The 25,171-nt window shown below is 30.6% G+C and overlaps 1 protein-coding gene across 1 annotated transcript in view; it reads left to right on the plus strand.

Annotated features, from left to right (window-relative positions):
- The first annotated feature begins 1,567 nt into the window (after positions 1-1,567).
- LOC140672652 (pyroglutamylated RF-amide peptide receptor) overlaps positions 1,568-25,171 on the plus strand; it is a 41,955-nt gene continuing 18,351 nt past the window's right edge. The window contains exons 1-2 of the mRNA XM_072904975.1: positions 1,568-2,777; positions 20,111-20,232. Coding sequence (XP_072761076.1) covers positions 2,676-2,777; positions 20,111-20,232 — 224 coding nt within the window. The 5' untranslated portion in view covers positions 1,568-2,675. The remainder of the gene's footprint in view (positions 2,778-20,110; positions 20,233-25,171) is intronic.

The following is a 25,171-nucleotide window of genomic DNA, read 5'->3' on the forward strand; positions in this document are numbered from 1 at the left end:
GTTAAAGTAATTTATATAAACTATTTTTTAAAATTTTTGTTAAAGATTTAGGAGTTCAATATATAAAACATAAAGTAGAAAATATGTTAAAAATAAAATATTTAATTTAATTTAATTTACATCGATACTTTTCACGTTGAAATTAATTTTTATTTTATTGTATTAATAACGTTATTCAATTTTATTCGCTGCAAAATTGTGTCAAAATGAAATTGCGTAGTATAATAATTTTTAAATAATTGCGAATTCGATATTTGTCTTTGATATCACGGCACTAACGATGAATAAAATTGTTATTATAAGGTCTTTCTATTCATCTTTTTCTATTTTACTTCCTATCATTTTTCATTTTTATTATTTCTCACCTTATCTCTCTTATTATTACTCACCTAAATTCTATGTTTTCTTACTCCAACTACTAAGATATTTACTATTGATGAAAGTTGCAATATGTCGCAAGTTTCTTTTATATCTTTGTAACTTTTATTCTCTTGAAATATTTTTCTAAAATTAATACATTTTCTTAGATATTAATTTCACATTTGCGAAATGTTCACGTTGTGTATTCGCAATTTTAAAAGAAATTATAATTAGGTTATATAAAGGAAAAATTATAAAAGATCAATTTCAGATACAAGTAACTTATAATTAATCAATTATAAAAATTTGACTTACCATTTTTTTCTTAACGCTTTTCTGAATTTTTTCTTCCTTTTTTGTTCATTGTTAGTTGTTGCTTCATAGTACTTACACGACATTTACGAAATAATTATACACGTTAGTTATGATCGCATTAATTATCAACAAGATATGATAATAGCGTAGCACCTTATACAATGCTCTCGATTAACACGCGGTATTTTATTGTACAAATATCAAAACTTTGTGATTAAATACATTTGTATGTACTAATTAAGTATATTACAATGTTATTTTAGTCAGAATCTATTCTGGATCCGATTCGTTTTTATTGGTAACAAAAAATGATATCGGCTACTTTATTTTGTTATCGCGCGATATTACGCGAGTCAAATTAATTAAGACACGATCCGAGAATGCATAATTCAGATTAAGCATATCTCATTCATTTCTGTAAGAAAAATTAATTTGACGAAAGAATTAAATAAAATTAAATACTATTAGAGAAATATTTTATTGATAGGCAATGTATAATACACCTTCCTCAACGTACGATTGTTTATTGAATGATAATATAATTCTTCTCTTATGCGTCAGTTCTTTGACCTCTCCCATTTCTCGAGATGTTGACGTTGACTGAGGCTCTCCCCACTACGTCGCACTGGCATACCATCAAGTATATCATCAAGGACGCGTCGTTATTTCTTACATTCCGAGTTCGTCAATTCCCCAAGACAGGTGTATTATTATTAGTAAATGATCTCTCTCGCTCTCTCTCTCTCTCTCTCTCTCTCTCTCTCTCTCTATATATATATATATATATATATATATATATATATATATATATATATAAAGAGAGAGAGAGAGATCATTTACTAATAATAATAATATATATATCGTTATTTTTTATTACTTAAATTATTCGATTTGACGATTGATGTGTTACTTTGTGCTGAAAAAAATAACAAGTAAATTATATTTGAAGCATTTATCTTTAACGATACGATTATTTATTTATTTATTTTAATCAGCGGGAAATTATCACTCGTAAGATCATAATGAAAACGATAATTTATAATTCCCGTCGCTACGATTTCTATTCGAGATGTATAATTTCGACAATTGCTCTTCGGTACATTTGTGGGAACCACTCGAATTAATTATACGATTGATCATCTTTAATTATAATAATCGTAGAAAATGATGGTGTTTAATATCTTTTAGTATTTGTGGCAATTGTATTTCGAAAAATAATATGACGACGCACGGAGTAGACTCATTGTTTACTGTTAGTGACTTTGTTATTGTCATTCATATAGGAGGCTCGAACAAGTAGGTAGTGAGACGAATCGTTCCGTGTGTCATCGTATTATCTCGCGACATACCATCGTGATAAGAGCGGGATACATCGTGTTTTTTAATTAACCATTATATCTCATAATTAACGCGCTATCAGATTAAGTTGCCGATCATTACAGAATATTTCAATTATTGCGATGAAATGTAGTGAATAGAGAACGGATCGATTCTAAGTCTAACGATGTTGTGAAATTTTTCTTACTAAATAGTCAAGTAAATATTCTTTTATCATATATATTAAATCACATATTTTAATAATCGTTAACGGATCAAAAGCTTGAAGTTTGATAAGTAATTTCTTAAAACGCGTACATAATCTTTTTGATCGAAATCTATTACGTTAGAAGTCGGCAAAATGACTTTGGAATTATACACTTAATACACATATTCGATGAGTATTTTATCTTTCTTTTTCATTTATCTGGTTATTGATTTTTATAACGTGAACATTTTGTATAATTTATCAGTAACAGAGATATTGTCATATACATCGAGGGAATTTAGTCTGAGTCTGCGAGAATCGAGCGTATCGTTTTGTATAATCGCATTATTTTCTCATTACGATAGATAAATAAAAAGGTGCGAGTTGTGTATTAACAATGATAGTATCACACACAGAATATCGTCATATTTTGCTAATTACGGTATACGTATGTATGATCATCATGCTTTCGTGAATGTCGTATGAGTGTCATAAAGAAGCAAGAAAAAAACTTGAAGAAGGAAAAAAAAGGAAATTCAGGAAGATATCAGAAACTAGCGGAACAATCTTGAATAAGGTGAGCAATTTATAACTTTTTTAATTTATTATTCTTCTTTTTAAAATTGCTCGCTTATCTCGTTATTTCAATGGTAATGATTTATTCACTCAGTAATATAACGTGTATAAAACATTAAAAACTTTTTAATTTCGAAATATTTAAAATATTTAATATAATATTTATAACAATATCTATAAAAACGAGAAATATTTCAATACGTAGTATTCTAATCAATTTAGTATATTCTAATTAATTTATTTAATAAAATACATGTGTTAAGTTTTAGTAGTAAAGTAACCTTATCTTTTTATAAAATCTAGATTTGCCAGATTTGTTCTGATTTTTCATAAATTGAAATCAAGAAACATTGACTTGTGTTTTACTCTTATGTATTTACTCTTTGCGTACAGATTCTTTATATTGATCCTTTAGGTAGTTTGGGATATATAAAGGTACTGCGGCGTAAATAAGATTGGATTGTTTGCGTTTTCTGACGATAGTATATCCAGAGGTAAAATGCTCGTGTTGGAGAAATCGTTGTAGTTAGACTTTATTTTACGATACACTTCATCCTCGAAAAATGAAGTATACATATACCTTTTGAATAATATAAACCGATTTATATCTGCCGCATTGTATTTAATACAAAAACTTTCATAAATTTTCAGACGAATTTTTCGAAATGAAATGTTTAATAAAATATTCAAAATTTTATTGCACGTCATTTTTTTTCATGCTTCTTAATTCGCAGCATTGAATATCTTTCTGATCCGGACAATTTTTATCAGACGTTAAAGGGAAGCGCATCTTATAAATGACTATAAAAATTCGTGGATGACCTTAATAGATTGACAGACTCGACATATGTAGATGCGACGTGTCAGAAATGTCAGAACGTGTGAGTTGCCGAGGTCAGATAAATAGACATATTCGCGATGCTCTTTTCCTTGCTCAAATGTCTCGTGGTGTTACAAATGGTCTGTCGTAAATCAGTTGCCGTAAATTTATGGAAATGTAAAAAAAAATGCGTCTGCGTTCCGTTCTCCTCGAGCTCGTCACCGCAGTGGACCGTGTCATCGCGGTTTGAAGAATTCTCAAGGGAATAATTTAACACGAGTATGATGTTTATTGGAAATTGCTGTCGGGCTGGTAAGAGAAAAGTTGTTTCGTCATTACGAGAATAATTTGCGTGGACGGAGTTATCTGTTTCACTATTATTACGCTACACATGCTCACATTGTCGATCCGACAAGAAAGTTCTCGGAGCTGTCATTATAGAGTAATACATTATTCAACTACATCCAACGATAATTAATGTCTGTTGATAATAAAATTAATACTTATATATCGCACGTGCACGCAATAATATATAGAGTTATTTTATGATCTGTATTTGAAAACATGAAACAATTTTTACTTTCTCTATTTTCCTCCAAATTAAATTCATTTACGATTAAAATTTGTCTTTACTTTTTTCTTAAGTTTTAAATTGATTAATATAGTATACTTGAGTTTACTTTTGAAATTGATTATTTCAAGACCTTTTATATTACGATGTCTTGATATACAGAATTTCTTTTGATTTTTGGCGAGCTAAAACATGTGACTTACATAAAACGCAAAGTCTCAGAGAACGTTCGGGCTTAGGTGGCGGCTCAAGGATTAAGGAACAATATATCCTTCTTATCCGGAGACAGGCACGCTAGATTTTGGTCATACACACGCTTGTGAATGGGATCTCCCCAGAGAGACAGACGATCGATTTTGTTACCCGAGAGGTGATGAAGGCATCGAGATACGAATCACGTGTATCGAGAGGCGAACGATATTATTCCGATAGTTGTTATATATATTCTGATACATAGTATGAAACTTTTCGTTCGACACGGTATTACATCTTGTCGATCGAAGTTATGTAAACTGATATAGCAAAGTCAGTGAACAAGAACATATATATATATATATTAATTTGTGCGCTTGATTGTTCGTCAAGATACGAGAAAAATTTCAAAAATTTCATCATCGTTCTAAAGTTTAAGAGACATTCATTCTACGATATATGTGACACAAAGAAAAGTAAAGAACACAGAAGTTCTTATGTGTTTCGTCTAGAATATGTTGCCATATGGAAATCTTCCCGACGTGATCTCGAACTGGACTCTTGGGAATGCAGTGAAATTTCGGGAGAGATTTCCTGAGCACTATATGATTCTACGAAGGACAAAAGTAGAGAGCCATCGTCGGTCTTGTAAAGGGCGCTGAGATAACGAAAGCGTTCAGTCCGAGATTGCGTCTCTTGCCAAATTTTCCGTTGAAATCACCGGGCTCACCGGGGATCCATGATCCAGGATCTATGATCGTACTGGGAAGACAACTGAGTAGACAAATTTAGAGAACTATCGCTAGATGAATTTTTTTGGAAAAGAATGGAGAAAATAGAAAGATCTGTTACATAGAACCCGTGCGAATACGCGTGAAAATAATTATTATATTAGAGAATAAATTATTATCAGAATTATTAGAATTATTAAAATTATTGGAATTACTGGAATTATATTATATTAGAGACAATTAGATAATTATTATATTATTAAAAAAGAGAGAGAATTATCAATTTGGAAGATTTATAAATTTTGTACGATTTAAATTTTTTATATTTATGCAAAATACTTTTTATTCAGCTTTGTATTTTTTTTAGGAAAAAATACTAACTCATCAATATGAAAGCAACATTTTAAATTGTGACAATATAATGTTACAACATAAAAAATATGATATATTAAAATTCAACAGTATTTATTTTATGCTATATATTTTAAATTTTCAAAACTTTCTTTTAAAAGATTTTACTGCTCGAGACTTTAAAAAATATGATATACATATTTAACAAATTTAGAAATGCAAAATAATTTAAGGAAAGAAAAGACACAGAACTATTCTGTATAATGGAATGTGCTTGTCAAAACATGCGAAAAATCTGATCACGTGTATCTGGTTGAATTGAATTGTTCGTAAAGAGAATCCGGAGGAAAAAGAACGTTTGGGAAACAGGAAACGAAACCCGACGACGTTTATCATTACCTATCCTATTCGATGGGTATTTGTCTAGAAGGTAGAGATGTCGATTCGATGAGTAACAACTGCACATGTTCCATGCTATCGATTCTTTCTGCGGTAGACATTTTTCTTTATTACATAAGATACCTTATTTATTTTTTATATATAAGAGTTACTTTTCTTATAAAAAAACTTGGCTTTTCTTTCATTTCTTTGTTTGATTTTTATTATAAAATGTATTTAACCACTTATTTTACTAACTTTCTATCTTTCTTTTTATTGCTACAGGTGTTGCAATATATTTCAAGCTAACTCAAATTAATTACAATTGAATTTTTTATCTATCATTATCTGTCATTAAAGAGGATCTAAAAATACTAAAATAATATATGTTTTAACATGAAGTACATTATGAAGTACATAAAAGATTTTATTAAAAGATATAGTAAAAATGCATTTTTTAAATTCATTTCTCATTTAATTTAATTTTTAAAACAAATGTTAATATTTATTTAACATTGAAACAGCTCATATTAGAAAAGTATGTCGGAAATAATTTATTATTCATATAATACCTGTATATTTGATCATTCTCAGTCTCAGAGAAACATTGCTCTATTTTACGAAAAATACATTAAAATAGAAGAGACGAGGATGCGTAACGTTCTAACAAATTCGAGCTTCGACGGAAATACATACTTAATCACTTAAATTGATAATAAGTTTTCCTGTCGATCAAGTTTTTGCGCGATGATGTATGAATAAGATGTGAAATGGATAAGTGCAGTTTGCATCACTTATCCTATATGAGCGATGCGCCTCATTATTCATCCATGTTGCATATATTTATAATATTCATGAATATTATGTGTATTTGCAGCTTCTTTTTTCGTTAATAAACGTTATTTTTATTGCTACAATTTTTTGTAAAGGATATACTCTTTTTTTAAACATATTTTTATTTTCAATCTTTTCGTTGCTATCTAATTCATCTATGATACCATACATTATAAATCATAGTGCATCGTCATTTTTCATAATCGAAATCTCGAAAAGACAACAGGTAATAAAAATTAATAATCATATATTGAAATAAATTTTATCTCGCGACATATAATTTATTTATTATTCCATGTAAAAAGCAGTCTAAAACGAGCCATCAATATTTTTTATCCGTCAATGCAACTGCGAGTGAAAAATAAGCGTGTTCTCCATAATATCAAGTTTAAAATAATTTGAAGCCCGGATAAAAAGGACCTTACGTTATAGTGAATTTCACAGTAACACAACTTTATGCCAAAAAACATTTTTAGGAAAGCCTAATTCCATGAAGTAAACAGCTCTTTTCGTTATTCGCTTTACCATCTCGTGACGAGTAATATTTCAGCTTCTACGAATTACCGCGGTAAATTCTCCTCCCATCTTAATATGAAGGACTCTCTGTGGTAGAAGATGTAGCCGTGAGAAACGGCCGAGTTGCGGTCTCATTAATGGGGCTACCCTAATCTAATCCTTTACGTTTAGGATTTAATGAAACACACGGGGACGAGGGTTTAACATTTTCAATCCCCGTCGACGGAGGTTCACGCGCGTAGCCAGGCTTTGGCGGCCGCCTGTTGAGGCAATTCGATGGTTTTATTTGTTCCGCGGTTTTACGACCCCGTAAAATTCTCTCGCATATCCAGTATGAAGCACATAATAAATTCTCGGTTGCGTGAACGTGCGCGATCGCTCGTCCCTCGTCCAAGGATAAAACCTCGACGCTACTTCATTGCATAAATTGCTCAGATACTTCACAGTGTTGCGCTTTTTTGCGGGATCGCTGTTGAGAGCTCAAAGTTTTCTAATTTATTAGAATCATAAATCTCTTTTAATGATTAATACTTTTTATTTACGTTTTGAGTATCCTAGTGGCGTATGGTACCTCTGAAGTTTTGTACTTTTTTCATAGCAAGCGAATAAACCGGCAAAAATTAATATAAGTTAATTATTATCAAAAAATCAGAGGTATAGTTTTGTAAAGGTATAATTTTTCAAAATAAAAAAATATAAAATATTATATAAAAATATTGTATATGTATATATAATATATATATATAATATACTATATATATATTTATATATAACATTTTATATTTTATAATATATTTTATATATAAATATGAAAAAAATCTGTAAGAAGAGGAGAAAAATTGAAACCGTGTTTGTTACAATATAATTATTAGAAAAGCAATATTTTTTATATTTACGTTGTTTCACGCTGTTATGTTTGGAATATTTCGGTCACAGGAATTTCATCACCGGAAATAGTCGTGATGAGACAAGCATCGCTTTCGCGTTTAGTTGCTCTCGTTCTCCCACGAATATTGTATAAATCGTGCATCCATTTCCGCATATCCCAAATACCATGTATCCCTCTATTGCGTAGACATGTCGTTTCTGTTCGCCAAATTTCAGTGATATTCTTGGCGAGCGCTTTCATCACTGCTACATATTGCATTTCATCATTTTGACTAGACATGTGCAAGAAGAATTTTATGTTAATTTACTTGTCAGATGTACAAGTATGTCATTTGGTTTGCATATATACTGATGCGCTACCGAGTAGAATTTTTCATTTATTTAATAAGCAAAAGAAATTTCTCTTTCTTCAATCTCATACTCGTGCATAGTTTTGAAATTAATTTTCTTTTATTGAAAAAGTTTTTTACTAAAAAAAGGATATCACAAAAAATAAATTATTTATAATATGTCTACATTTACAACAAGAGAGATTTATTATACATATATAAATAAATTATATATGTATGTAAAGGAAAATGAAAAAGTTAAAGGAAAAATTAGAGATTTTATTAAGTTAGAAAAAATTGAGCAGGTATTATACAAAACTAGTTATTATTATAGAAAAAAGAAGTTTAGCCTGAAAATATTTATGATAATTGATCAAAATATAATATCATCGATTAAAAACAAAACTATTGATTTAATCTATTATCAGTATTATTTAAATATAGTATTAGTTAAATATTATAATCACTATATTTTAGGGCTAAACATTTTTTATTTATGTTGTGTTTGTTTAGGGAATAAGATCTCAATGTTGGGAATTTTTCACACCCGTGTTCATATAGACGTTGTTACTCCGGCATGTAGTTTTTCACGGGAATATTCCTATCGAGCTCCGAGTTGTATTCTTATACCATAATTTTTCAATCTTCCCCTCGGGTCGTTATGCAGTTACGCGACGTAAGTTATGATACACGGACGTAAACGCCGTACGTGTATCGGAACGTCGCGGAAATTTATGGCACGGATCAGATATTATATATAGTTGACTGATCGCTCCTTCAGTTCGGATCATCGACAATTTGTCAATAAATATCAACGCGGAAAAAAATAGGCATCTATATATATTTGTATATATATATATACGCGGGTTTACATTAAATAAATCGACAGGTGGATGATCGCGACAATCTTTAAACTCCTAAGGATTTTACGAAACATTTCAATCTGCAGAAACGTCAACATGTTATATGCACCGACCTGACACGTGTATTCCAGGCGCATTAATTTGCATTCTTTTGTGCACAATTTTAATGTATGTTACATATAATTGAGGCAAAATTCGCAATCTCCATTTTTCAAGAGTATGGATGAAAAATTTCTCGCATATGCGCTCGGTCGCACATATACATAAATTGAATAAATCATTTCCTTTGAGATTGAAACGGAAATGTTAAGGAAATTGTTCAGTTATTTTGCGAGAGCGGTAAGAGAGGAATGTCTATGTTTAGGTTAAATACACGTTTTTTGTGTTACAAATTGAAAAACTAATTAAAACTTTTTAATTAAAAAAATAAGGTTTCATGCGTAATATTTAATAGTGAGATGTATAAGTAAGTATATAAAACATTTATATGTATAAAATACAATACTTTTTACTGTTCTTTAAACAAGATAGTAAAGAATTTTCTTTTTTTGTAGTTATAATTTAATAATATAAATAAATACTAATAATAATTTCTAATAAAGTGTAATAATATAAATAAATAATCGTTTTAAAACTTGAATATTTTTATCTATAATCTTACTGTTATATTTTTTAATTTTATTTTGACGTTTGACGTAATGACGTTTATATCTATAGCGCTCATAAGCATTCATGTATAGATCCTATCTCTAAAATTAAATTTCTTCAAAAACTAAAACTCATCAAATCAACTTCAAATTCAAACAGTCGATGCATTATTCTGCCAATAACGTTTTACAAAAATTATATATGATTCTTACTATTTTAATACAATTGATCAACCTCTTTAAATGTTACATTTCGCCTAACACTTTAAAGTGATCATAACGTGTACGAAGATATAGATTTATTTTTTATTAATTTATTTATCTCTAACGTTAGAATTCGAGATGTCTGCGTGACAGAAGTATTGCTTGTAAATTCTATACAGGAATATCGTTCATCTTTAATAAATATTTATTTTGTCTCGAAAGAGGGAGTTTATTCTATACCAAGATAACAGTAGTAGAACATGGTCTGCGCGTTACAATCGTGTAATCAAAATATAAACGTAGAATGTTTTAATTAAATTCCCTTGAAACAACCAAGAATTGCTTCTCCACGATCTAACATGCGCTATATGTATAGACATTTTTCGATAATTGATAATTGATTAAAATGTTGCAACGTTATGAAATGTTATAACAGTCAATAAGAGAGATATTAATATTTATTTTCCTCGTCGATTAAGCGATTCAACTGTTCTACGCAAATATTTTTCGCGATTATACAGGCGCGCGATGTGTGTTATTTATACGGTCATCTTATTTATACGATCGCTGATTCACCATCGTATTTGTTGAGCGTAAATTGTGCGAATGTCGCTCGCTAAATTGAGGGATATTTCCATCTACCTGATGCCGATGGGACACTCGCAGAATCGTTAAATAGCATGTTTATCGTATTCGTGTTTATCGTAAAATGTATGCAAAGCATATCATTGTTGTATAAATCGTTAAGCGCGTAATTTGAAATATTACCGACGAGATTAAATATCTGTAATTCACATGAGAAATTTGCCTTATTAAAAAAAAATCTTTTTACGTAATTTTTCTTTTTAGTAAAGTTATGTACATAAAATGATGAAAAAGACATCTTTTTCTGCCCCTCTTTCTCTTTGATATCGAGTTCATAAAGTATGCGATTAAATAACTGCAATGTATCGGAAAAGTTTTTAAAAAGCCATCCGTTAAGAATTTATTTGATATGTTAATTTTATTGCATGTTTTTACGGACACTCTCCGAATATTTTTATTATTTAATGTCTCTCATTTAATACATCCAAGATTAAGTATGATATTAAAGTTTTGTAAACAAGACAATCTAACGTAAAATGTGTATGAAATTAAATGGAAAGCAAGATTTCAGCATACATTTTAGTAAAAGAAACATATACAGAAACACTTCATTTTTGGGTTAATTGTGAGTAAGCTTTACGTAAGACCACTTTGCTTGCAAAATTGAATTTTAGTTAACGCTTAACATGCTTTCGCTCGACGTTATACTTACTGCAAAACCGGTACTAAGAATTTCCGTCGGTTAATACGATTTGCCGTCATGCTGGATTTATGCATAGCCGCGCCGGTCTCTTGTGATTAGTGACGTCCTCAGCGACATCGACGAAGAGCCATAAACGGTTTTAATAACGGAGGTTGTACCGGAAATTACATGGAATTCTTTAAATGAAATTTTCAAAATGTATTACCAACATAGATCAACGTAGATCAACGTAGATCAACGTAGATACGCATTTAATCATATCTTATCTGAAAAGATTAAATCTGAATCGATTCAAACTATCGATTTTAACACATCTGTTCTATCGAATGAAATCAGTGTATTATCACTGATAAATAGTTGTTTCTTATTCAGCAGTAGAACTCATTCTTTTCCTCTTTTCATAACAAACAAAAAATGTAAGTACCTCGTAAGAATTATAACGATTTATGTTGAATATTGAAGACTGATGAAGAGTAATGACGTCTAAGCAATTTTATTCGTTTCACACGAATTTAATATTATTGCTTTTGAAGAACTACACTCTTTACGAGTTTCCAACAATATTTTAAAAAATTTATCGCAAAGATTGCGTAATTTGGCAGTTTTTTAAATGTCGTAAATGAATATGAATTAATATCGTTTTTAACGTTATGAAGTCAGAACGCATCATGTGAGGAATAGAATGAAATTTTCAGACATAGAGTCGTAAGATGAATAAATTTATGGGGATATATGTGTTGCGAGAAGAAGGCAGGGGAGTACGTTGTTTCTGATCGAAGCTAATCAAACGCTGCGGGCACCATTTTCGCGGCAATATATGTTTCCAGCATCTCTCTTGTCGTTCTGAGTGCTGACTGTGCGAGCGTTCGTTTCGTTAGAAAAACCGTCGTGTTGCATGTTAATGTTTAACGACATGCGCATCCCGCATGTTGCCCTGAGGTTAATGGCGCGAAATAATCCGATTTGTGACAAATGTAAGCGCTTACGGCGAATGTATCGCGATAATTGTGCCATTGGGGAAACCTTTTCTGCTTTTGAAGCTCTTTTGGTCACATTAACTTGGTGTAAAACGATAAGGAAGTTATTAAAAAAAAGTATCATTCAAAAAGTGTAGTAATTCAAGTAGTAGATTCACAGTATAATCGATATGATTTCTTTCTAAAATTATGTCAAACATATAAAATAAACTCTCTTTTAAAAAAATGATGACCAAGATATATAACTATATCTTAGTCATAACTGAAATATAAAAAAAGATAAATTTATTTGCTATTATTTTGCTAGATTTTTCATGGTCCAACATGTGATTACATTGTATATGTGGATTATTTAATAATATATAAATATATTTTAATATTTTAATAACAATATTTATTATTATAATATTATTATTATTTATTGTTAATATTATTTATTGTTATAATTTATTATTGCGATATTTTAATAATATATAATATTATAATACTCTAATAATATTATAATAATGTTATAATATTTTGATGATATATATTTTAATACTTTAATGGCAAATTAAAAATTTACTTATTTTATGCATCTCAATATATATTTGCGAATTTATTTGTGCATTTACAATGTTTTGAATATCTGGAACTGGATAGTCTTTGCATGAAAATGGATCAAAAAATATACAATGAATTTAATATACTAATAGAATTTATTGTAGATAAATCCTTTTATGCGAATAGTAGTGAAAATAACTAAAAGCTTTATTATAAACATTCTTAGCAAACTCAGAAATTATAATCATGTTTTGCGTTGAAACAATAAATGGAAGATGGAGAAATCTAAATTATATTTGTTTTTACTTGAGAAATACGGAAATACTCTATCAAGGTATAGAAAATCGAATTTTTAACGAAAAGTTTGAAGCTTAATTTTTACAATTACGCAAGCAATTTTAGCTACATATATACATCTTAAATTACAATATTATTAAAGTAATGCTTATTTAAAATTAATTAAAAAATATGATGCTATTATCTATATTGTCTCTTGAAACTTAATTCATTTTAAAAACTCTTTAATTTTATTTACTACTTTCATTATTCAAAATTATTATACTATTACTCGAAAATTATTATTTTAAAATTTCAAAAAATATTAAAATATTTTTAATTATTTTTTATCAAAGAAATAATCTACTCTAAATTATGATACAAAATCTATTGTTGAAAAGTAATATAAAAGTAAGGTACATGGTATGTATTTTGCACATAATTAATTAGTCGATATTAATAACAATTATGTAGTCAAAGATGCAATTTCCTGAATTATTTTCGCGAGAATAGTCAATGTTGTAGATAAATTTACATGCGAATATTATAGATAATTTTACATGCGAATTATCTAATTGAATCTCTGAAATGTAATTGATTCGAAATTTGAAGTAGTAATGAAGCATATTCAATAGTCGATTATTATCTCATTTCCGGTTTGACTTTATGCCTTGTACATAATTTCAGTTATGGCTTTTCGATGTGCTCCATATAATTGTTAATATTGTTCCTGTTTTAATTCGACTACATATAAAGCACATGAGGATGCTTCTATCTATTCCTCTTGTGTGTGTATGTGTGTGTGTGTATGTGTGCGTGCGGATTAAGTCTGAATAATTTATTTCAATTTATTTCAGTCCTATAACTGTTTCAAAATTGTGAGAAAAGAAAAGCGACTCAGCAGTAAAAGCTTAAACTATTTTATTATTTATTCCCTTACTTAAGAAATTTAAAAAATTAAGAAAATAATTTTAGATTTGTTATACACACATACGCACATATTCTAAATATCAAATATAAATTTAATTAATAAAATGAAAATTCTAGAACTTAATCTGATTATAGTATTTTATATAGTTGTCTGAAAGATTTCCTTACAATTAGTAGCTTGTAAAAATTGAAAAAGGTAAAAAAAAAAAAAAAAAACATGTGTCCCGCTTTAATAAATGTCTGTGATAAATTGATTGTGTCTTTGTTTATATAGAAAGGCAAACTCTCATTTATCCATGAGCTTCCGCTAGAATGTCATGGATAAGATGATGGAATTGCTTGTTCACTGAGAGTGCAGGTATTAAGTAATGGTGGCGTGCGATAATACAATGCTGCATCTTGTTAGTGCAATGTTATCATGCACTAATTATTGTTATCGTTTTCGCCGTTTTGCGTTTAAACGCAATGTTATGGCATTATGACGGCAGAGATGCTTCACATACTGTACCTTTCCAAAATTAATTCGATAATCGCGAGTACAAACATGCGAGTAACATCGATTACCGATAACTAGACCTTAATAAGGCTTATTTGTCATTCGGCCGTATGTTTGTCGCCGTTATATTATTGCGTTATTCCATCTCACGGAACGAGCGAGTTTGACACCACCATGTGAAAAGTTCCATTTTGCGACTATGGGCGTGCTGTACTCATCCGCATGACATTATTTACGTGTCCTGCATTTTCAGGAAGCTTGTTCTCTACGAACAATCGATAACGTGCTTCGAATGCACGTGTAGTGGCTACATCCTTTCGAAAGCTAAATTGCTATGTCAGCTCCCGTATCCCTGGCGTGATATTTGATTATAGTGTTTTAAATGAATTTGTCGCGAACTGCACATTTTACCTTAACAAGCGTTTTTTTTTTTTTCAATTTTTTTTCGATTGTTGCACATTTCAACTTAATAAGCGAATTTTTCCAATCTTCTATCATGATATCAATTGTTTTGTAACACGTTTTATTTGTTAACCAATTTGATATTAATTTTTTTCAAATATGTATTTATTATAACAAAAATGTCGAAATTGGTTAACGCGTGTCATCATGGTTTTTAATTATCACAACTGGTATTAAATATTTTTATAATTAATCTTGAAATTTGTTAAAGTAAAAATGAAAGAAGGTAAAGCTTTACTATCTGTGTAGTTTAATCGTGAATTTCCTTTATTTTCATTTATTGCTTTTTATATTGTCAACATTAGAAGTTAAAACAATTCCTCAAACTACAAAGGTCTTGTCAACTATAGTATTCTTATATAAGATTGTCTAACAATTAATATCTTTTTATTAATTATTTTGTTTTCTCTTTATTATAACATTAAAAAATAAATATGAAAAAGGAATATCTCTTTATATTCACATCTGGTAACATGCCAAATAATACTCGAGTAAAATTTTAATTAGGAATAACTACTTAATTGCCATAAATATTACACAAGTTACTATATATTTTTCTTCTTTGTTTTATCAAAAATTTACGCGAATATGCATCTTTTCATATAATGTACGTACCGCACCTTTAATTTTCTTTTACCATGTTTTCGCTTCGCAGCAGAATAACGTGACCATCACAAAGGGAAAATGTCTACTTATATCATTTCTGAGTTTATTCAGTCGGAATCGTGTATATAAAATTGCTCGACGTATTTTAAGAGGTGTTATGATATATGCGAAACCAACTTTGTTAGATTACAATGGAAGAAGAGACGAATCTAAGTCTGATTCGGTATCTATTCGTTCTTGTGCAAGGCTTTCAGGTATTCATTTATTTCTGTTAGTTTTTCAATCACAATTATTTGTTCTTTACAAAAACGTTTCGGGAGCAATTTTTCGATATTTGTTTTTTAAAATAAAATTTTTGCATCAGCGACTTTTCAACGAGAAAAACCGAAAAAAAGTTTATAATTTTCTGTCGAGAAAACACACACAGTTATTCTCTAAACTCTAAATAATCCATTTATTTTCCATATGCGATAATCGCATTTTGTAATTGTTGAGAAGAATCGTTCCGGATTGTCACGCTGGACGATAGTCTTTGTTTTATCCGGTATAAGAGAGAGAGAGAGAGAGAGAGAGAGAGAGAGAGAGAGAGAGAGAGAGAGAGAGAGAGAGAGAGAGCGGGGATGAGAGAGGGAAATGGGTAGAAATAAATTGTGCAGACTGTTCCGATAAGCTGTCGATGCCGCGAAAATGAAAAGGCCGAGCAGTTCGTTTGTTATTTATAGCCCATCGTAATTCGGATCGGTATGAAACGATTTTTTAGGGACGAATTAACCACGGACTTATATATATGTGATATTCATTGGTTTACATTGGTTCACAAGATACAAACAATTTTTAGCTTTGTCGAAATTGCTTTTTTATAATTGTTAATTCTCTCTTTTATCTTTATATATTTTTTATTGCTTGAACTTGTTTATAATTTTCAGCTAAAATACAAAACAATCTATATTATTCTGTAAATTTCTTATGAGAATCTATCAACTTTAAAAGTTACTTAAAAGAATCGTAAATTTCTTATCCCATTTATGGTGTTTTAAAGGCAAATTCTTCAAAATTTTATAAACCAATTTTTTGATCAATTTAAAATTAACTTTTTTTTTTAGCAAAAATACCAAATCTCTCAACAGATAAATCAAGAGATATATTCTAGCTTTAGAGGCAAAAATAAATAATATTTTTATTCTTTTTTTATTTAATTTTAAATAGATTTTATTTTAATGGAATTTTTGCTGAGGCTGGTTAATTATTATCAACATCTAATATCGAATCAAAAAGTTAGGAAAAAAATGTGTTAAAATTTTTTAAAGAAAAAATCGGTCTTTCAGAATTAATAATAATTTAAAAATATACATCGATAGAATTCGACCACTTAATTTGTATTCATTTATTTATAGTATAAATGTACTTCTTTACGCTTGTGTTATTTAAATTTTCTTCATTCTTTCACTTTTTCCTATCGAATCCACGATCTTTTGGCATCGAAATTTGTTTGCACACGAAAGAGCAGCGCCGATAATCAGGTCGCTCGTTTTTCTTACGCGTGCATCACTGTAATTAATTAATTATCGATCACGCAATATCATTAAGTTTGTAAACCGATGACAATTCGGTATTGCAATCTCACGGACGTTGTCACAATTATCGTCAGAATTGTTGCGTATTGGGTCGCAAATTGGACGTCGTATAAGGGTGAATTCGTGAAATTAGTCTGTCAGCACGGAGAGTTACGTGGGAGGAACAATTCTCGATTCGATTCAAGGAGGTTAAATAAAACTCAATTGTCGAACACGATCGTGCTTTTCAATGTTAAGGTCTACACGTAACATTACTGTCACAGCTCTTTTTTAAATGGAAGCAGTATTATCATTCTGATATATACAATATATATGAAAATGTCATTAATAAAAACGACAAAAGAAAACATATTCTACTCCTTCGTTTTATAATTTATTGATTATAACAATAAGATTTATATATTCGCTGAAAAAATATTAGCCATTATCACTAACTTATTCTTTCCTGTGAGAGAGTCACTATTTTCAATGCTATACTTATATGTATATATATATATATATATATATATATATATAAGCAATTTTAATTATAAATATTGCCAACACTGAAAACAGTGAAATCTCACAGAAGAGAAGAATAATTTAATGATGATTGATTTTTCAGCGAAATCTTACTGTCATAATTATAGAGAATTATAAGACGGAGAAGCAAAATGTGTTTTTTTGTCACTGCTTTTATTAATGACATTTTCACTGATTCAATTTGAGAGCAATTATATTTATATGAGTCTGAAATGAAACTCTACATCCTGTCTGTCACGAAACCGCGTTGCCGCTGACATTTAAAACCTATATAAAAATATTTGACGTTATGACGACGTGATGGTAAAAGCAACATGTTTTATTCTGTTTTCCCTCGACACTGACTTTGTCTCAGCGCGAGGAGTATTTTGCTGTCACCTTGCTCGACGTCTTCTCTTTCATCGTTTATTGGGACAGTGAACGTTAGATTAAAATTTCAAAAATGCTTATATTTATATATTTGCATTTCTCGATGCTATATTTTTCATTTCACACTGCGAAGATCGATTGCGAACGCTTGAGAGATCGCTGCTGCAACGCGAAGAATGTAAGAGAAGAATTTCAATCGTATTCGCATTTTCAAGTTTTAATAACGTCGTGAGATAGAATTGATCTCTTGCACGAATGCGTGTGCGTGTATGTGCGTGTAGAAAATGGCAGAAGGGAGGGATTAAACTTATCTTGCTATGCTTTTCTCTCCCCGAGTATCTAATTTCATGAGAGTGCTGTCATAACGTGCCACAAGTATTCCCTCAATAAGGTACAAAATCCTGTGTGTGCGTACAGTTTAATTGTATGTAGCCTTCGACTTTTAATGAAGTTCGAGTGTAAATCTCTATCGTAACAAGAGTTGATTATAACAAAACCGACAAAGACACCTGCGTCTAATACGTGGAATGTTAATTAAAGTCGAGAGATCTCTTTGACGTAGAAGTTTCAAATTTAATCCTTATCCTTGTGAATGATCGAAGAGCTATTTTCATGCGTCAGTGAAGTGACATTTAATCCCAATTGTAAAATGGCTATCTAAAAGCAGTTTTTACGGAAGGTACAAGAAAAAACTCGCGCTTTGTTTTAATTTCCATAATTTTCTCATAAATCATAAAATTTTTATTTTGTTATTATGATAACTGTCCCAAATAATCTTTTATTTTAGTAATATTAAAATTGTGTAAAAAGAATATTTACAAATATTTTAGCAAAATATTGGCACACATTTCTAATATAATATGAGATACAAAAATCATATTTTCTACTTTGCGAGAAAATTGTAAAAGACTTCCCACGCGCAAACTTCGATTAATTGTGTGAATTTTTTTTATTATAAATCGCTGACTAGTTTGTTTCTTATCTAGGTGAAAGCAAAAATAAAACGAGGAAAATGAGATTGCTTCTGCAAGGTTGTGAGTTTTCTGCATCTCTTATTTTAAGGACACACGTATTGGTGTTATATTTTATAGTTTTGTTTTACTATTCTAAGATCAAAATAACACGTACAATAATTTAGCTGGACGATCAGAGCGTTTTCTCACGATAATTTATTAATCATCTTCGAAGCGCATAAGTCGGCATTGTCTTGTATGTATAGCCGCTAGAGGTAGTGACTATTAAATCGTATTACGTATGCCTAGAATACGTTTGTGCGGGATAATTTATGTTAGGGAGGGGGTGTAAATCGGAGAGAGAGAGATGGACGGGGGAGAGGAAAACCGACGCAATCTCAGGCTTTCACGTTCCCAAGCGCATCGCATACGTATCTGTGCGTGCTCTTACCACTCGTATCCGGATATCCCGAGAGCAATTACTAGACTATTTGAAGGATTAAAGCGCCTATTCTCTCACATCTCACCTCTTGTACGCACGCGACTTTCGCCCGATACATACGTAATTGCTTGCGCGTGTGGGGCCGATTAAATCATTGCAAATAGCGCGAATTACATTTCTGAAAGTATCGTCGATTTATCGCTCGATATATATTTATATATATCGCGATACTTATTACATTCTTCAGCAATAGTGATATCGTGAATGTTACATCGTCTCGTTGAAACTGATAATTCAAATGTCAAAATTGTTCGCTGCAGAATTTTTAGATTATTTGTTCTCTGACTCTAACGTCTATATTTGTACAAGTAAATATATTTAATTATTGCTATTTATAAAATATAATTATTGATATTTATATTTATCTTCTGTAATTTATACGAAAATAAAATCGCGATAAATTGAGAGTTTTTTTTTTACATAAAATAATCAGTAGCCTGTCGAACTGGAAAAAATCCCTCTTTTTTTCTCTTCTGCATATTTATGTACATACATGTCACAATTTGTTACAGATAGCGAAATTGTTTTCCTACACGTGGACCATGGGCATCTTCCTATGCAAAGTTGTGCATTACATGCAAAGCGTATCGGCTATCTGCTCAGTTGTCACCCTCACCGCGATGTCGGTCGAAAGGTAAGATTATACTCTTGTATATCGCTCTTGCCACGACGAGGATCATCTTCGTCGATCGATTATATGCGTTGTTGTTATTAGAATCATATGCAAAACGCAAAACGGGTCACTTGGACAGTAAACATCAAGATTACCGTAAAAGCTGCAAGCGTTCCCGTTGTAATCCAGTAATGTTCTCGTAAAGTAGATATCTATATACCGTTTCGTTTTAATTGCTCACATAAATTGGCCGGATTAATAGAATTCTAGATTTATGTCGAGCATTCGTCTAAAATTGTATACTTAATTTGAAAGCTTGTTGGAAAAATGGTACAAACGTCAGTTTTTATCGGACGTGAATTCAGAGAATTGAATATAGTGAATAGAAATAAGTGATGCATTGAAAGTGGTAAATAGAAAATTTTCATACAAAAATGAAAGTAATTTCTATTAAATGTTGATTTATTTATTATATTTCCTTTTTACATGATGATTGCATTTCATTAAATGTTTTGTCAAATAAATAATTTTCAACGTTAACATCTTCATAAAAATATAATATTCGCAATGGAACCGCTAGTACATACTCGACATAATGGGGAGAGATTACTGGGAAAAAAATAAAGCATCAAACTACGTTCTCAACAACAAACGTTATGTAGTCGAATTACCGCGGGCAATGGTGGTATGATAGAAATTTCAGCGCCGTGTGGGAATAAATTGCCATGAAAATCCGAGAGATTCCGAGAGACATACTTTGTAACATAATGCCATGCGGCACTGCGTTATCAAAGCGTAAAAGCTAGACAATGTACAAAATTTCTGCCTGTCGAATAAAACTCTCTCATATAAAAGCAGCACCTTGTATTTCCCACCAACTTTCATAATTTCAGGGTAGTACTGAGCAGAGAGATAGAATTTCGACATTTAATTGTCACACTTTTCCACAATATTATTTTGCAGTATTATTGCGCGTAATACAATACATTACATATATATATATGTGTGACAAGTTTTTAATATGTTACAGATATTACGTTTCTTTTATCTTTTATAATATTAGATTAAAATAGAACTTGCAAATATGTCGATGAAAAATTTTTTGAAATATTCGTTACATAATATTTATAAAGCAAAATTTACATATTTTAAACATTACTATTATAATATGTATTTTTCCTAGATTATCAAAAATACAGGATATATGCATATTTATTGTATGAAACTAACAATAATGATCGCGATAAGAATCGTGATTGGCGGTGCGTATAATAAAAGGTTCTTTTAGAAAATTTTTCAGAAAATATTTATTTTATCAAACTTTAAAAATTGCATATACATATAAGAAGGAATTGAATTGATTTAACGATATTTTAATGTTCGATTTATCTTGCATCAATTTCTGCAGTAACTGTCTGCATTTTACGAGAATTTTATCATCGAAAACGAGCAGCTAGATTGTCATCGGGTTCGCATCGACGCTTAAGAAGAGCTATGTTATACGACCTTCTGACAAGAATATGTTGAAGAAGAAGTGCCGGAAGGAGAGACGTCCTTCCGGCGCTTCCATCGTTTAAGGCACAAGCAGGCTGTCCTCCTTTTATTTCGCTCGAGCGACATAGCTGTCCTACATAAAGATCTTTACGATCTTCTCTATCTCTTTCTTTTCTTTCGTGATTCAGTTCTGTCGCACGCAATTGAATGACGACGACGTGAAGCCTTTGAAATTGAATATTCACCATTAATTCGAGAACTTTGCCTCGCTCGCGAGGTATCTTACGGAGATCCTTGCCGGAGATGTTTGCCTCCTTTTTCACCTCGCGTTATCCCTATAAAATTGAGAAAAAGCTGATAGGATTTTCTGCCTTGACGTTTTTTTCTTGCGCCGTCTCGGATTCTGACGTGACGTCTCCTCGTCTTTCAAATTGGCTTACCGGTATTCCGACGATTTAAATAGCGTCGGAGATACACAGAAGAATTAATTATGCAACCTCGTCTGGCACGATTATTGCATTTCCGTGAGAGAGCCGCGGCGCATGTAGCAATTACAATACAGGCGCCACCGGCGCCCGATTACTTCACTACTTGGCATTAATCCAAGAGTGACTAGCGATCTCCACGAAAGAGGAGAGGATCGAATACGATTTCATTCTCTTTTCCTTATTCAGGTCACTAGCTAATAACGTCGTAATCTAATAATCATTATTTTTAAAAAGCGTCGTCCTTTCCAAGAGAAAAATGAGTTGCAAATATATTTATTGTGTTTATTATATTTTCTCCTTTTTCACTCTTCGTAGAAATCTGCAACACTGTTGACAAGATTTTATGGAAAAGAACTAAAAGACTCTACAATTTTATTTTGTGGTTATAAAAATGGAGATACGTAAATTGAAATTTAAAAAACAATGAATTCTGAAATAAGATTAAGATAAAAAAAGACTCTCGAAATACAAGAAAAAATCATGATGCATGAAATACGATTAATATAAAGATTACCGTACTAATCAATTTTTCCAGGGAGATATATAATAATTAAGGCAACTCCATAAAATGAAACAGTAAGTTTTTACGATGTCACGATCCGCTTCAACTTAGTTTTATCACGAGAGTTTCGCGACACATAAATCTGTTAGCTACCGGATATCTTTTACTTACAAATTTACTTATTACATCACGACATCTTTAAAAATATTTCCGTTATGACTTGCAAAATTAAAAAATCATTATTTGGTTTCTTTTAGTTGTACATTAGGTTTAATTTATACTTGTGAAAAATCTTTAAATTTTAAACTAATCACAAGACATTTATAATAATATAATTTTAGTGATATATTTGTAACTGAAGATGTACAAAATCTAGTCAATATCTGAAAATTTTAGTGATGAAAGAATTGATTCAACAAATTGAAATTTTATCATTATCATTAGATTAATCCTTAAAGTTAAACATTAAATTAACGATTGTTGAGATATTCTGTATATAGATTGCATTATCGAACTATCAATACCATTCGTGAAACAATTTTTATTTGCTATTTATAGGAATTGAATCTGCATTTTATAACTATTTAAAAAAACAAGCCACTTAACACAGATTAAATGAATGTAAAATGTCAAAATAGCATAATTTGTTGGATTGCAATCTCATATATAAGCTGCTTAAATAAATTTAATTGATTAGCACAATGGGCTAACAACTATTGTATAATACTCGACAATATTAATACAATTCACAATTATGTAATACTAGTGAGAAAATCCACATATGCAAGGAATACAGACTCTTTTTAAACGATGATACATTATTTCAATGAAGATGTGAATAAACAAAAAGTTATCTAGATGTTTATAAAAATATCAGATTTACATATTTAATGTAAATGTGTTTGCAGATTTTTTTCTAAAGTCAAAATAATGCGAAAAGCGTTTTAAGTTACAATTATAGCTTATATCTTGTACATGTGTTTCTCATGAGAAACACTCTCTTTGTATAATCGAAGAGTGGGAGTGAAGTGGAATGTTAAATTTTTGCAGTTATTGTCATTGAAAGATATTACATGTCATATACCCTGACAAAGACGTATGTGCCGTGCTAAACGAATAAAATGTTCTAGAATTTATAAATTAGATTAAAAGTACTAGCTTTTATTTTATTATGTTTTTTTTTTAAATATGCTGATGCATATGTTGTTGATGTGTGTTGTCTTCTTTTTACGTATAACATTTCTATAACTTTTTATACTAAAAGAAAAGTTTGCGATGTTCAGGTACCCCGTGTACGCACCGCTAAGCATGTGAACGATTGGAATGAGTGTCACTTAAAAATCAGTGTAATAATCTTAAGCGTCGACCTGACTGGCAAAGGATATTTATTTAATTCTTATGAAATGTTACATGACGTTTCGACCCTTGGTTTGGGTCTTTTTCAGATGTTAGAGTTCTAAAAAATCGAAAGTTGTCAAATAAAAAAGCAATATGTCATGTCAAATATGTCAAAAGTGAAACGTCATGTAACATTTCATAAGAATTAAATAAATATTCTTTGCCAGTCAGGTCGATGCTTAAGATTATTACACTATTGTTTAAAAACCACTGGCGACTTGTAATATTTCTATTTCACTTAAAAATGTTACTAGCAACAGCGGATGTCTATCGACCCTTCGGAGAGATCGAGTTAAATCCTTTTTTATTCGTTGCGTAAAATATTATATAAACGTGATGCAAACGGAAATTTTTTTTTCATCTAGAAATGATGTCTTCCGTTTCTAAAATCCATCCTGGTTTCACTCAAGTTCGAAACACCGTTAACGCGGTTTATGCCTCGGCGATGACGACGAAAAAAAAACATGGTGAAAACGCGAAACGAAATTCGCGGGATTGCATATCCCGGGGCGGCAATCCCGGTGACGATCGTACAAACGTGAACGCCGTTGGAGAACGATAAAAAAATCGGGCTAGCTGTTTTCGTTCCGTGTTTGGACTCATTCCGTTATTCTTATCAGCGCTACCGATTGACGCAACTACGAATACAAACGGTCGGGCAATTTGTATTCATGTGATAACACCGGCCGAAAACAAGGAGCCAGATGACTGTTCTGGTCCCTTTTATTCTCGTTGCACCCGAATAAAAGGAAAATTCGTTGGTGAAAATCATCGTAGAGAGCGGAGAGCGTAGAAGATGTGGCATAAATGCTTCAACCGTTTTTCCACCCTATTACGTGATTCAGTCTATCTATCCTATCAGCTTATTATATTTCTGTTCTCCTTTTTCCGTTGGACGAGTTCGATACGATAAGCTTTTTCTCCTTGAATAAAATCTTCTATAGCTGAATTTTTCTCCGCGATTTAAGCCTTCTATTTATATGCAGTTTTGCGCAAGTGTTTTTTTTTTTCTCAATCCATCGAACAACCTTCGCAAAACATCTCTTGCAATGTAACACTTTTGAAATTTCAAAAACTT

Source organism: Anoplolepis gracilipes, chromosome 13, assembly GCF_047496725.1.
Source record: "Anoplolepis gracilipes chromosome 13, ASM4749672v1, whole genome shotgun sequence".
Classification (NCBI taxonomy): domain Eukaryota; kingdom Metazoa; phylum Arthropoda; class Insecta; order Hymenoptera; family Formicidae; genus Anoplolepis; species Anoplolepis gracilipes.